Raw genomic sequence first — 13122 nt, 5'->3', positions numbered from 1 at the left:
TGAATTACACCCGTTTGATAAAACACGCCAGGCAATGGAGCAATCTCACAGCTAACCGGCTCAGACCTGGCGGAATGGCAGCCCTTCATAAAACAGGTCAAGCGGTCGGCGGCGGCCAGTGGGGCCCTCCGACCACGCCACCAAAATCTTTTTGAATAAAAGTTTATCTCTCTATCTAAAAGACTTGAAACAGGGTTGACCTTTCTTCGTTAACATTTATTTGTTGCTTTCGCTAGGCCCTTCACCCTAGCTCGTTTCCATTTTGACGTCGGTGTCTTCACGGTCTACCACGAGGACAGCCGATGAGAGAGTTCGTCACGTTCCATACGGCCACACGACCAGGGCATTTGAAGTCGATGAGCATGAGCATCATATCTGGCCGGCCTTGCAGCGTTGTGAGCCAGGAGAAGCCACAGCCTTGGCAGGTGAATCGATTGCCTGTGTGGACGTTGGAAGAGAAAAAAAGATGGCAGTTTCGCCCGGACGGCGAAGCAATGACTGGGAAAGCAATGTTAAGCGTTGCGCTTGAAATTGTCGATGTTATACTAACTATACGCAGGTACGACTAACGCGGACGCGATATACGGGGTTGCGCGAAAATTTTCTGGCACCCTTTACCACGCCGTGGAGGGCCTGCAATGACATCGCACAGGTTCCACTACGCTGCCTGCGTGTAAAGATTCGCGCGAGTAAAATTACATCACTTTCAGGTTTGAGCTCTGACAGTGTTTTGCGATTTTAATATTGAATAGTCTGAGAAGATATAAGATAAAAGGCATGCGATGTGAGTGTTATGTTTCATGATGGTTGTTTGTGGGCTGCCATTCTGAAAACTCTGAGCAATATTTTAGTCAAGTATATAAGACCTGGTATGAGTAACTTTAGTGATAGAATAGGCGCAGCGGTATAACCCGCATACATAGCATGGCACATAGCATGGCATAGCATATAGCATGCATATGCCTAAATATATGCAGAGCTTCACGGCAACGCCGACGGCAATAATTCGCTTGGAGTGTGTATATAATTGCTATCGCAATGAGTGTTGCATCAATTTTGGAAGCCATTTTGGACATATATATCTGTGGGGGTTGATTTTTTTACTTCTGTCATCCATCATGCCATCATAATATCTCCTATAACGTTGGGCATATTTTCTTTTTTGTTCAATTCAATTCATTTTTTATTGAAAAGTAAATTAGTACATAGACTAGTATAAAGGAAGGGATCCCAAAGTAAAAACTGCAGGCGGGACCCCTTACGATGAATTAAATATCGAGTAATGAAACGAAACTAACACTGCATAGGTGAAAAATTAACAAGCACATTAAAGACAATATAATTACAGTAATACCATGCATAATCATATACTAAAAAAACCAAGTTTCAAAAATGAAAGCTGTACAAAAATACAAAAGAAAACCGGCACAACATAACAACAAAAAAATAAAAGATAATAATACCATGGTATAACATGTCAGCACAATAAATTTGAAAAAGTGACGAATACATTCAAAGGCAATAGCATGTTAATTAGAACAGTTATTTTTTGATTCAAATAGGTAGTCCTTTAAGTCAGATTTAAATTTGGAAAGGGAGTTACATTGTTCTAAGTCGGTAGGCAGGGAGTTCCAGAGGGATATATAGCAGAAAAAAGAATAGTTTGTTTTCCATAGTTAGTGCGTACCTTAGGCAAAAGTAGATTCCCCTTAACAGAAATAGAAATTTACCTTAGGCAAAAGTAGATTCCCCTTGAAATAGAAATTTTAGAATTATTTAGCCAGATACAACTGTGACAGCTACTCCATTTAACAGAACAGTAATAATAACACGAAACATATTTGTATGCATAAATGTAACCAGTTCATATAACCTAGAATGGAACTAGATGAGATAGTAAATGAAGGCGACATACAGTCCTAACCACACTGGGACACACAGAGACAAAAGACGAGGACATTCGCTGCTGCACCGCTAAGCTCTACCATCATCCTCCGAATTTAGTCCCAGTAACTTAATAGGAATGCCGGCAATATGAACACCCTAAAAGATTTTTTGTAGAATTCTTTCAAGAGAATCAGCACGGGTCAGCATGTTGTAATCTCATTCAAGATATCATGGAGTAAGGAGTCGTTTTTCACAAAATCAATGAGATAGGTTAGGACTACATTGTAGGTGATTACTGAATTTTGCATGTAACACAAAAAGAATAAAGAAAGTAAACCAAACAACAGCCGCGCGGCCTCACCCAAGGTGATGATCCTGGCCTTGCCTAGCAGTTTGTTGCGCTCCGCATTCGACGTCATTGCTTCCATCAGAGGTTTGAAGACGGGGCCACTGAACTCTTTCAGTTTGTTGAATGCAAGACGCAGTGTAAGAGGCGCCACTCCATGGAAGGCCTTCTCCTCAACGCTCTCCAGTTGACCAGCGTTCAGAAAAATCTGCGTGTAATCACAAAGCCCGACGAAGCGGTTCCTCTAGGGGACCCCATTCTTTCCAGCGTAGTTTCCACCTACGAAGTTTTTCGACCACAAGATATCCTACAAACGACGCTGTATTCCGTCTCACACACGGCATAAACTGCCATAAATAAATTGGCAGTTTTATTAGAAAACGAAGCGTTGAAAGCTATAGCATGGTTTAACCTTGCGTTTGATTTCTTCACACGGTGCGCCAGACAGTTAACCCGCCGTTGCTCAGTGCACATGCGCACGGTGTTCTTACAGGTGCAGTGCGATTTACATGACCAGACTCCTTGCGTGGATTCCACAACGTTACATGCCAGATATTAAATAAAGCTTATAAAGTATGAACCGTATAATGGAGCATATAAGGGAGCGTATAAAGCGCTGGCATGCACTTCTGACAAGGCGGATGAGCCAGCATAAAAATAATGGGCGGTGTGAAGTGCTCTATCAGGCCAGTCATGGAATATCATGTCCAGTCATGGCCAGTCATGGAATCGTTTGTGCGTCTCATCCTTTCCTTCTCACGGTGCGCAATTTTACCGGAAAAGCAATGAGTGGTTCACGGATGTGCAACATTTGTTCTCCTTTGTGCAAACAGCTTTCCTAAAATTAACTTCCCTAATAACGCTTTTATGAGCCGATAAATATGTCTATAGAAATTTAGTCCCACCCAATTTCTTCTATATCCACTATCATGAAATTGCACAACTGCCGAATGGCTTAGGAATTGTGAATTTTTTAATTAGTTTCCACATTGGCATAGAATGTGAACTCCATTTGTAGGCCCCAAACGAGAAATGACAACTGTCAAAACTTTCATGTTCGAGGATTCTTGGAAAGCACATCTTCAGTAAGTTAAAAAATATGCGGAACCAGATTTTTTATTGTTTTAACGCGATAGATTGGTCATTCTGGGGAGTGAAGCATTTGCTTCCTCTGGCAGCCTGATAAAAACACACGATGCTATAACTCAACCATAACACCATATCGCTTGTAATACGTTTTCAAATGTCGTAAATTTCGTGCATGATATACTCCTGCATTCACTTTCGGTCCCGCGAAAAACATAAAACAACACTTATCTCTAATGCTTTACATGTTACTTAAATGTTAGTTAAAAAACAACTGAAAGTCAGCTTACTTGAGAAACAGAAGAAGACGTAGTAAAAATATAACAATGTTTAAAGCGCCGACTCATGACCCTTTCAAATTTATAAACTTAGGAGCCAGTAGCTCGAAGTTAACTCCGGTTCCCGAACTCAGCTGCACAAGAAAACGCGCTAGTGCTGCACATAGGAAACGTTTGTTTACAGTGATGCCAAAATAGCTTTCTTTTCATTCGTTTCTGCGATCAAGGCATCTGCAAACGCATCGAGTTCAATCTGCGCATGTCCGTACCTCCAGGAACGGATTATGCCGAGGGATGGTGAACGAGAAAGCGGTCAACCTCTTCACGCGAATGGAGCGCAGCTGCAGTTCCTTCAGCTTGGGCAGGTTTCTGAAGGCGAACGCTCCGATGCTCGTAATCGGATTCTCGTTCAGCACCAGTGTCTCTAGCGAAGGGTTCTTGAACGCAAAGGCGGGCACATTTCCAAGGTTGTTTTGGGCCAGGTTCAACACGCGCAGCTTCTCGAAATTGGCAATCCTGCGTGGTTCAGACGAGACGGATATTGCAGCATGACTGAAAGATGGACGTGCTGGTATGGTTCGACGCTGAAGAAAAAAAAAGCGCGAAAAACCCAGGGATGCAGGAAAGATGTAAGAAACACATTCGTTGGATTCGCAACAAAAAGTTAATTTCGGAAACAACCTATATATGCCGTGTGTCCCACGTAATTTGTGCCGAAGTTTAAAAAAAATATGCAAGTACCATGCAGCTCGGTAGAATCAAGGTTATTTTGTTACATAATAAGTTACATAATTACATAAGTTAATAATAATTATAAAACTTGGCAAATATTATATTCAGAGCAAAAGTGTGAACGAGAAAACTGTAGACCATTCTGGGAAATTCCTGATCCAGCTTTGTGTTGCTCAAATGCATGCCACATAAGTCTTTTTTTTTCCAAGCCTGACAGAAACCTCGCGAAATACAAAAAAAGAAGTGTCGTGCGACTATTCGCACGGCACGTTTTTGTCCCAGTGATGTGAATGGGCTGGAAAGTCCCACAATAGGGATCCAGTGGTGGCCAAAGCTCCTGGGTTCATGGTTACATCGTGTGTAGCGACAACGGCGGGCTTACGGCGGTGGTTGTACCACCGCAAAATTCGGCGGCCCTCATTTTTAATTTTACAGCAAAGCTGTTAAGGGGAGGTCCACATTGGTTCTCGTAGGCTGGCGGCGAGTGGCCATGTCAGCTGGCGTGCGTTGGCATGGTCAGATTTTTTTTTCTTTTGTACCTCTTTTCATTTTAAGTGCGAAGCACTTTAGGGGCCCGGGCTGCCGTAGGCGTCCGTCGCGTGTGATCTGTCGTGTTCACGCTCAAAAACAAGTTCTCAACACAGGGTCAAAACAAGGGCAGAATTGATCAAAACCGGATCATGATAAACTACAATGATTCAGAATAACTTAAGAGACAGGAATAATCAAGCGTTAAGCGCAATAATTAACAGAAATTCGTCAAAATCACTTTTATCATCAGCAAAGCTTTAGCTCCATGTGCCTGGCGGTTTCCCACCGGTTGTGCCTTAGCACAGGAGTCAAAACGGATGATGAATAACTAAACACAAGATAAACACAGCATAAAACACGGTAAACACAAGTAAAACACAAGGGAAACACCGGCGAATCACTGCTTCGCACTTCCCCAGGTTTCACGTTAGTAGAGCTGCATTTGCGCTGTATTTGAACTACACACGCGCAGAATGCACAATTTTCTCTGACGCCCTGGCTGCATGTCTTTATGGAAATTCCAACTAGCCCAACTCTCTGCCTTAAATGCCGTTAGGACAAGGAGACAACCTAGTGTCGGAGCGATGCCAAGAATGGCTTTGTTTCAAAAATTATGGCGAGTTTCGCCGAAGGGCGACACACTGACAACGATAGCAAGATCGCACACGGACTCCTTGTGTAATGTTCTGGCTATACGCGGGCGGTATACAGGGTGTCCCAACTATCACACGCATCAAGATATAAAAATATGCAAATGCCGCGCGGCTGGACAGAACCCAGGTAATGTTGTTTGCAGTCGCTTGGAGATACTGAGATTAATATATGCATTCTGCCTAATTACATTTTTATCCGTAATTAAGTAATCGACTTCCCATATTATAATTAGATGCAAAGTCTCAATGAGAAAATTGTAGAGCAACATGAAAAAACTCCCTATACAGGTTTCTGTTGCTCAAACGTGCTGCATAAAAGTGTTTTTTCCATAGTAAAAGAAGCCCGCGAATACACGCAAAGTGACTCGAGCGGCCTGTCGTGCGGCAATTTTGCGTGTATTCGCGGGCTTCTTTCATGCTCGCAAAATCACTTTTTTTTGCAGCAAGTCTTGAGCAACAGAAAGCTGTATCGGGAGTTTTTCATTTTGCTCTACAATTCTCTCATTGAGACTTTGCATCTAATTATATTATGAGAAGCTGATTACTTAATTAGGGCTAAAAATGTACTTAGGCAGAATGCATAAAAAATGTCACAGTTTCGCCCTAAGGGCGAAGCAATGAATGCGATAGCAACACAGCAATGTCATACGAAGTAAGGTGATCGGCTTTGGTAGCAATATGAATTGTAGTAAACATGAGCTGATTCAGTAAGCAGGTGTGCTGCGGCGTAAGTAGACCGACATGAAGAGAGACTCGATGACCACGAGAAGGCGCGTGTGAAACGGTGGTGTTGATGAGAAGCGCTTCCCGTGGGCAGCGCGCGTGCGAAGGGACACACCGGTAGCGCTGCACTGCCGATCCGGGCAGCATTACGTGTGTAGCGTGCGTTGGAAAATGTGACCCGACTATTACTAACTGAATGAACAAGCGTGGTGTGAGCGCACACAAACAAACATGAATAGATCACACTCAATGACTGCAGACAACGACTGTGAAAACGCTGGCAGCAAGCGCATATATACGCCGCAGCAGCGGGCGAAGGTACGTGCGGTCTATCGCTTCAACAGAAACTGAGCGGCGAACGCACAGTGCATAAAGGTCAGAGCCGTGTGGAGATAAGAGACGGTGCGGCGAGCGACGAGCGCGGTTGTTGGCAGAGGAAAAGTGCGCCCCCCCCCCCCCCCGCTCCCTCCGCCGCTGGCTTCCCGCTTCCTTGCTTGCGCGTGGGAGAGATAAGAGACCGTGCGGTCGAGCGACGAGCGCGGTTGTTGGCACAGTAGAAGTGCCCCCCCCCCCCCCCGCTCCCTCCGGCGCTGGCTTCCCGCTACGTTGCTTGCGCGTAGGACATTGAGTGCGTTCGCTCTCCGTGATAGCGCGCGTCCCAGCACGCTTCCGCTCGGGCATACGGCGCGCGGTGAAGATTTTATCTATACGGAACCTCACGGCGACGACGACGGCGACGGCGACGCCGACGGCAGAAATCCGGTTGAAGTGTCCATATAATTGCTATCGCAATAATAATCTCAGTATCTCCAAGCGACTGCAAACAACATTACCTGGGTTCTGTCCAGTTGCGTGACATTTGCATATTTTTAAATCTAGATGTATGATAGTTGGGACACCCTGTTTATGTTGCCGTGACGCCAGGGCCGCGATTTTGTACCGATGCCTTATGACTTATTACATACTAGTCTTATCATCCACCGCTCACGGCCGGCTGATCCCGTTGATAACGCGAGCGGACCGCCGCTCTGACCACTGACAAAGCGCGATAAGCGCGAAAAGGCATTATTACCGGAAAGGCATCGCTACAAAGTACCGGCCCAGGATGCGAGAAAACCGCTGCAAGATAGAAGGAACAGCGCCCTTGCTGCTACCAGGCGTCTCACAACGCTTGCGTGGTGGGGAGCGCTATATATAGACCGGACGCTTCCGGGCAACCGCAGCTTATACAACCGTAAACTTTACCGGGGAACGCTTGCGGCGAACGGTATGCGCGAAAGCGAGCTTTCTGGTTCTTCTTTTTTTTTCTTGTCCCCGCACGGACACTGCCGCCGCTGCCGTGGATGCGTGGACGTGAGCGCCACCTGGTGATGCTTCAAGGTGGCTTCCTCCGCTTTGCTCCTCGTGCTGTCGTCGCTCTCGCCGTATTTCATTCCCTGCTGCGCTCCGCGTTCGCTCTTTCATGTTTTGCTGTGCTTGTTCGCTCGGTTACGCCGACGAGACGCGCGGAGGCTCAGCGCAAGAACAGGCGCCTAAAATCTGCGCTCTAAAAACAAGAAAGTCGCACGGCGTTTCGGAGGTGTCCGGAACTCGCACTTGTGGAACATTCCTTTTGTAAACAGCATCACCGTCAAGAGCTTTCTTTTCGACTCTGGTGTAGTTTCACCACGTGTATGGGAATGTTCGTCTATCTACCGGGGCTAGAATTACTATATACTCTATGGTTACTGTATGGCCTATATTGAGTAGCTATACGAGCTGAGCGACCTGAGCACATCCAAGAAACTTCACATAAAGCCACCGTCGTCCACGTTTTATGGTGCTCCTACCGAGCGTCCGTATGACACGCTTACGATAAAAATAGCTCGTTAGGTTAGTGCTTACCAATTTATCGCAGTGGTTAACGTGAGTGGTTCCGTGTTTTCTACTTCCGCATCTACATGATTTTAACCGCTATGACGGCAGTGGGAAAGAATTTCGTTTTCATTATCATCTCTACCATACGTCAGCTCTACGTGATTGCAATGTCAGGAGCGCGCTGCTCATAGCTATGTATATCGATGTCATATAAGGCGGCAATAATCGCATTTCATCGGTCACACCATGTGCTGTTCATTATTTCTAACAGTCTGGCAACTGTGACGCGATGCCCACACAGGCTGACAAAACATATAGTCACAATTGGGGGACTATTAATGCTTGGCGCTTACTGTCCGCGCACATCAGAAATAAGGTGCGTTGGCTAATATTAACGTCTACCACATGTCCCCTTCGTTTACGTGTGAGGGCTTTTTAACAACCTTTCTCGACACGTACCGTTTTCAAGATCACACACCTCCCAAAAATTCCGCTTGTCCTTGAAGAGGAACTACATATACCTGCACGAACAACATGCATTGAACTTTACCAAAACAGGTGGAATGGTCTGATCCCGAAACCAGCGACATATTAAGGTGAGATAGGTTGGAAGGACAGCTTTGGCGGAGCCACGTGCATTATAACGTATTCACCGTAAAAAAATATATATACTTTCGAACGCGGTGAAAGATGAGCTGCCACACTGACCATTTGTAATCGAGGCCAGTCAGCTGGTTCCCAAATAGGCTCAACTCTGACAGAAACTTGGCCGAATATCCCAGCGCAGACAGCTCGAATGAGGTCAGGTTGCAGATTTCGACGAACACTTTCCCGAAGACGTACTCCCCGAACGTTCCGTTGTCAATCTTGACGACGGGCGCCTTCTGCAGCCATAGACCTTTGTGCATGGTTTTCTCCTTACCGCTAAAAGCTTTCGCGAGTTCTTCAGCACTCTTGGCCTTCATGCAGTTTATTCCTGTGAAGTCACAGCCGCACGGACTAAGGGACTCCGGCGCAGGGCATGGGTTCAATTGTGCCCCAGCCAAAGCCGCGACGCAAAAAGCAGGATGCACTTGCTTGAAAAACGGGACGAACCTGCAACAATAAAGAACACAGCCCTGCTTTACGAAGCCTGCAGTTTAGTGCAATTGATCAGTTGTATTATTTTTTTTTTGCTTTCTGCAAGAAGTTTAGGGCGTCAAAAAATCATAATCCATTCCACTGCTATGAAGGTGGATTGCCAGCGAAGCAGTTTAGCACACGACATAGAGGTGACACAGAATTTGCACGAAAAGTTTAAGCACATTTTATTTCTCCTGAGTGGTGACGGCGGTCATAACGAAGAAAGACACACGCATACACACGTTTATTTTGATCGGCGGTCTTCATGGGCGGCACACATTCGCGTTAAAGCCCCTCTATCTATAAAAGCAGCGTCATTCTTGGATCTTGCCACCACCGAGCTCACCCCGTCGTTTCCTCCTCGCCACTTCCTGTCACCCCAGCCTCCTCCGCTCCCCCATTGGCCAATCCGTGTCACGTGGAAGCACGCGTTTTGTATATTTTTTTTCTTTCCAGCACGCTCCTGCCGCCATTCTCGCACCTGTGCGACGAAAGGGCTGTACGCAGAGACGGTTCAAACCTGTTAGGGGCGAGAACTTAGTTGTGATGGCGTGCTGCTGATCCGTCAGTTGCCGCAACCGACAAGGCGAGGACAAAAGGCTTTTTTTTTACCATCTGGCGAGCGCAAACGCTTGCTGCACACTTGGTAATGCGCCGTCTCGCATCGTCGCGTTGCTGCTTCCAAAACTGCATTATTAAGGCAAGTTACTGACTGATGAATCAAAATCACGCCTCATTTTCCGCGTGTTTCATCTGGTAGTGCGTTCGCTGTCGTCTGCTATGGCAGGTCCGACGTATAGGCGGCGTCACTGTCGAGATCGCGCCTCGATCGCGCTGGCCGTGCCGAGCGCGACAGTGGAACGGAGGAGGAGGGAAGTGGTTAGCGCTACTTTTTATATTGAGGGGCTTTAATTTGCGTGGAAGACTACCGCCACCTCGGGGACCCGGAGCAAACTAGACGCGCAAGATGGGACCGCCACCCGGCGGAAAGCAGACACATGTGACGGGACCACCACGCCGGGAGAGCGGAAAGAAACTAGGCAAGCAAGCGCTTGGAACGACGACAAAGAGATGGCGGTGTGAGCGTACACATGGCCGACGCGGGTCACACAGCGGCAAATCTTTGAGAAACGCTTATTATCTACCTGATAGTCTACTTATTTTGAAAATGGAACCTCTTGACAACTAATCTACTGCAAAAGAATATCCAAAAGTGATAAGACGTATAAGCTTTTGCACAGAATGAAGCGATTGTGCATCACATTCTGCAGCTGAGTTGTTGCGCACGTAAGTCTGTTGACGGACTCTACAAATGCATAAACCCTAGCCATAGACAGCTTCCCCGTAAAAAAAAAGAAATTCCTGTTTTGCTAACTTTCCAAGTTCTCTGTAGTTTTTGAAACACGCATCGCAAATTGACGCTGTGCCAGTTGTTTGGTCTACATGAAGGTAAAAAAAAACCATTCTCCGCATGCTCATATACCTCCAGAAAACAGTACAAATCCAAAAGGAAAAAAAGAAACGTTCCTAATAAAGATGAGCACTTGATTTGATCAGAAGGGGGCGAACAAGGGTAGCGTCGGCTAGCCGTTATTGTACCGACAAGGAGTATTATATATTTCCCCCGAGTCAACAACAGTTTTCATCGTCATGTTTATACTATAGGTATCGTTCCTCTATACGAGGGGAGATTTACGATAAAGAGGAGGGTTACTTAAAAAGGAGTTCCACAGCATTAGGTAAAAACGATATTGGAGCGGTACGTTCTATTAAAGTTACAACAGGCCATTCACATAGGCCAGATGTTTCAGACCTCCACAGGCTCTCATTTATCAAAACTCGGCTGCTCGTGTGTTGAGCTCGAATTCTTTCAACCCGGAATGACCACCATTTTTGCATGCAGCGTGGGACATAGGGATCCACAGCGCAGTGGGACGTTGTCTTAAATGCACGGGACAACTATACTGAGCTGCTGACACGACATGTGAAGTTTTGACACGCTTCAATGTGGTCAACGAGGGCTACCAGAAGCTGCCTAATGTGACCGCATTTAATAAAGGCGAGCCCGACACTTACCTGCAGGAGAGTTTGATATCGGGCTAGTTTGTACGTGTCGTTAAAGGAACAATAAAGAGAAACAGCAAATCACTTGGAAATAAATTAACAATTCTATATTTTATTTCCGATACTTCATTACTAGTACGCAAGTTTGGCGCCAAAATTTCAACTTCTTAACGATTTTCAGTTTAGAAAACGTTTTCGAGACATGCGATGCTCAATTTTTGACTCGTTTAAAATATATCGTTGTCCAATACAAGAAATATAAAGTTAACTAGGCCCGCGCAGGTACAGTAAACATTTATGACATCCCTTCTGGTTGGTTAATGTGGGATCTTCAAGGCGCGCCTACCACCCATCTGTTGTTCTTTCCGGTTCTTTCTTGCTTATTAGGCCTCACCTCAGCATAAGAACGACTTTGCTGGTTATCTGGGAGGGCAATTTACTATTATATCTCCACATTTTTATCTTTACTGTTCCTCTACGAACTAAAACAGCGAAGAAAGAAAAAAGACAAGTCTGTATCGTATAGCTTCGTGCCGCAATTTTTTCCCGTTTTCGTGTTTAACAGGGCACCGACACGACGCTGACGCCAGCTATCAGCCGAGTCAACGGTATACACAGTGTCGCTGATATATCAACGGCCCATACTACGTTGTAAACTAAACCGGCACTACCCATATGTATTTGTAGACGTCATTGCAACTTAGCCGGCTTGTCAAATAGGCCGGGAAAAGAAGACACAATCACCGTCGGAGTGTCTCTCTTCGTCCTCCAAGCGGTGTAGTCCTATATGGGTCCTTAAGCTTGCCCTAAAGTAGAACCGTGTCTCGATGCCAGCACTTGTATCTACCTTACTTGCGCTTCATTAAATCTCAACAAGCTTTTCAAGCTCAAACGTACTAACTCCTAAACTGCTGACTTCACTAATACCCGCTTTCAGTTTTGCCTCTGAGGCATGTGCTTAAATTCATGAATAAAATCTTTACTACTGAATCAGTTTGACTGGCCACGTGGACATGCCGTTTTTGCGGTTTTTTTCCGCATCCTCGTCTTCAGGTAAGCCACCTAAAAAGGCCAAAGCGCTGTTAGCGTCATCCGATATTTTTAAAAACTTGTATGTACTAGAAACAAAGACACGCGGAATTAGTATTTTCCTGTGCAGAAACGTAAAACATTACTAATTCTTCTGATGCGAAACTGGTTCCTTCCGCGAGAGCAAGCTGGCTGTCGGTTCTACGTTTAAAATTATGTGCGACGTTTCTCACCCATGGCTTTTCCAGTGGCCCGATGTTACTGGTAACGGACGCTCTCGGGCTTGATAGATGCCGTCAGCTTCAAATGAAATTCTTTGCTGCAGTGACACGCAGACTGCTGTTGCCACCCACCGATACCTTAACGGTCATGTATCCATTATTCCCTACGCGCTTATCTAGATGCAATCGGCAAGCCTATCATTACGCTCGCCTGTTGCGAAAACCTCCGCAACTAGAAGACCTTATCAGAAGCATTGTTCGTTTCTTTTTTGCATCGCCCAGCGTAATCAGATACTAAGTGCAAGGTTGTGACCCATCGTGAGACTAATCTTCTCATTCTATTGGTTAGTTTCGTACTATTATCCCCATTGTGAATGGTCTGATTCGAGGAAGATAACACCTTTCAGCTTCTTTCCTTTGTTGCTTGTTTCAACCTCAACGCAAGCCGGTCACCGTTCCTCGCACTGAGCGCCTTTTTCTAACAATGCGAGCACTGATGCCCTCATTACAAGGTGTATTAGAAGACCAAGATTAAAGCTTCTGTCGAATGATTGACAAATACGGGAAGCTTACGATATTTTTTGTGTCCTAGC

General features: G+C 45.6%; 1 protein-coding gene across 1 annotated transcript; it reads right to left on the bottom strand.

Annotated features, from left to right (window-relative positions):
* Window positions 1-190: 190 nt before the first annotated feature.
* LOC119431194 (oplophorus-luciferin 2-monooxygenase non-catalytic subunit) lies at window positions 191-12675 on the bottom strand (the record flags this gene model as incomplete). The annotated part of the gene is made up of 5 exons (XM_037698666.2): window positions 191-438; window positions 2249-2441; window positions 3867-4113; window positions 8802-9188; window positions 12542-12675. Coding segments are annotated over 5 exons (1122 nt in total), but the record flags the coding sequence as incomplete, so codon positions are not given.
* Window positions 12676-13122: the final 447 nt, after the last annotated feature.

Source organism: Dermacentor silvarum, chromosome 10, assembly GCF_013339745.2.
Source record: "Dermacentor silvarum isolate Dsil-2018 chromosome 10, BIME_Dsil_1.4, whole genome shotgun sequence".
Classification (NCBI taxonomy): Eukaryota; Metazoa; Arthropoda; class Arachnida; order Ixodida; family Ixodidae; genus Dermacentor; species Dermacentor silvarum.
This window is presented reverse-complemented; position numbering and strand designations above follow the sequence as displayed.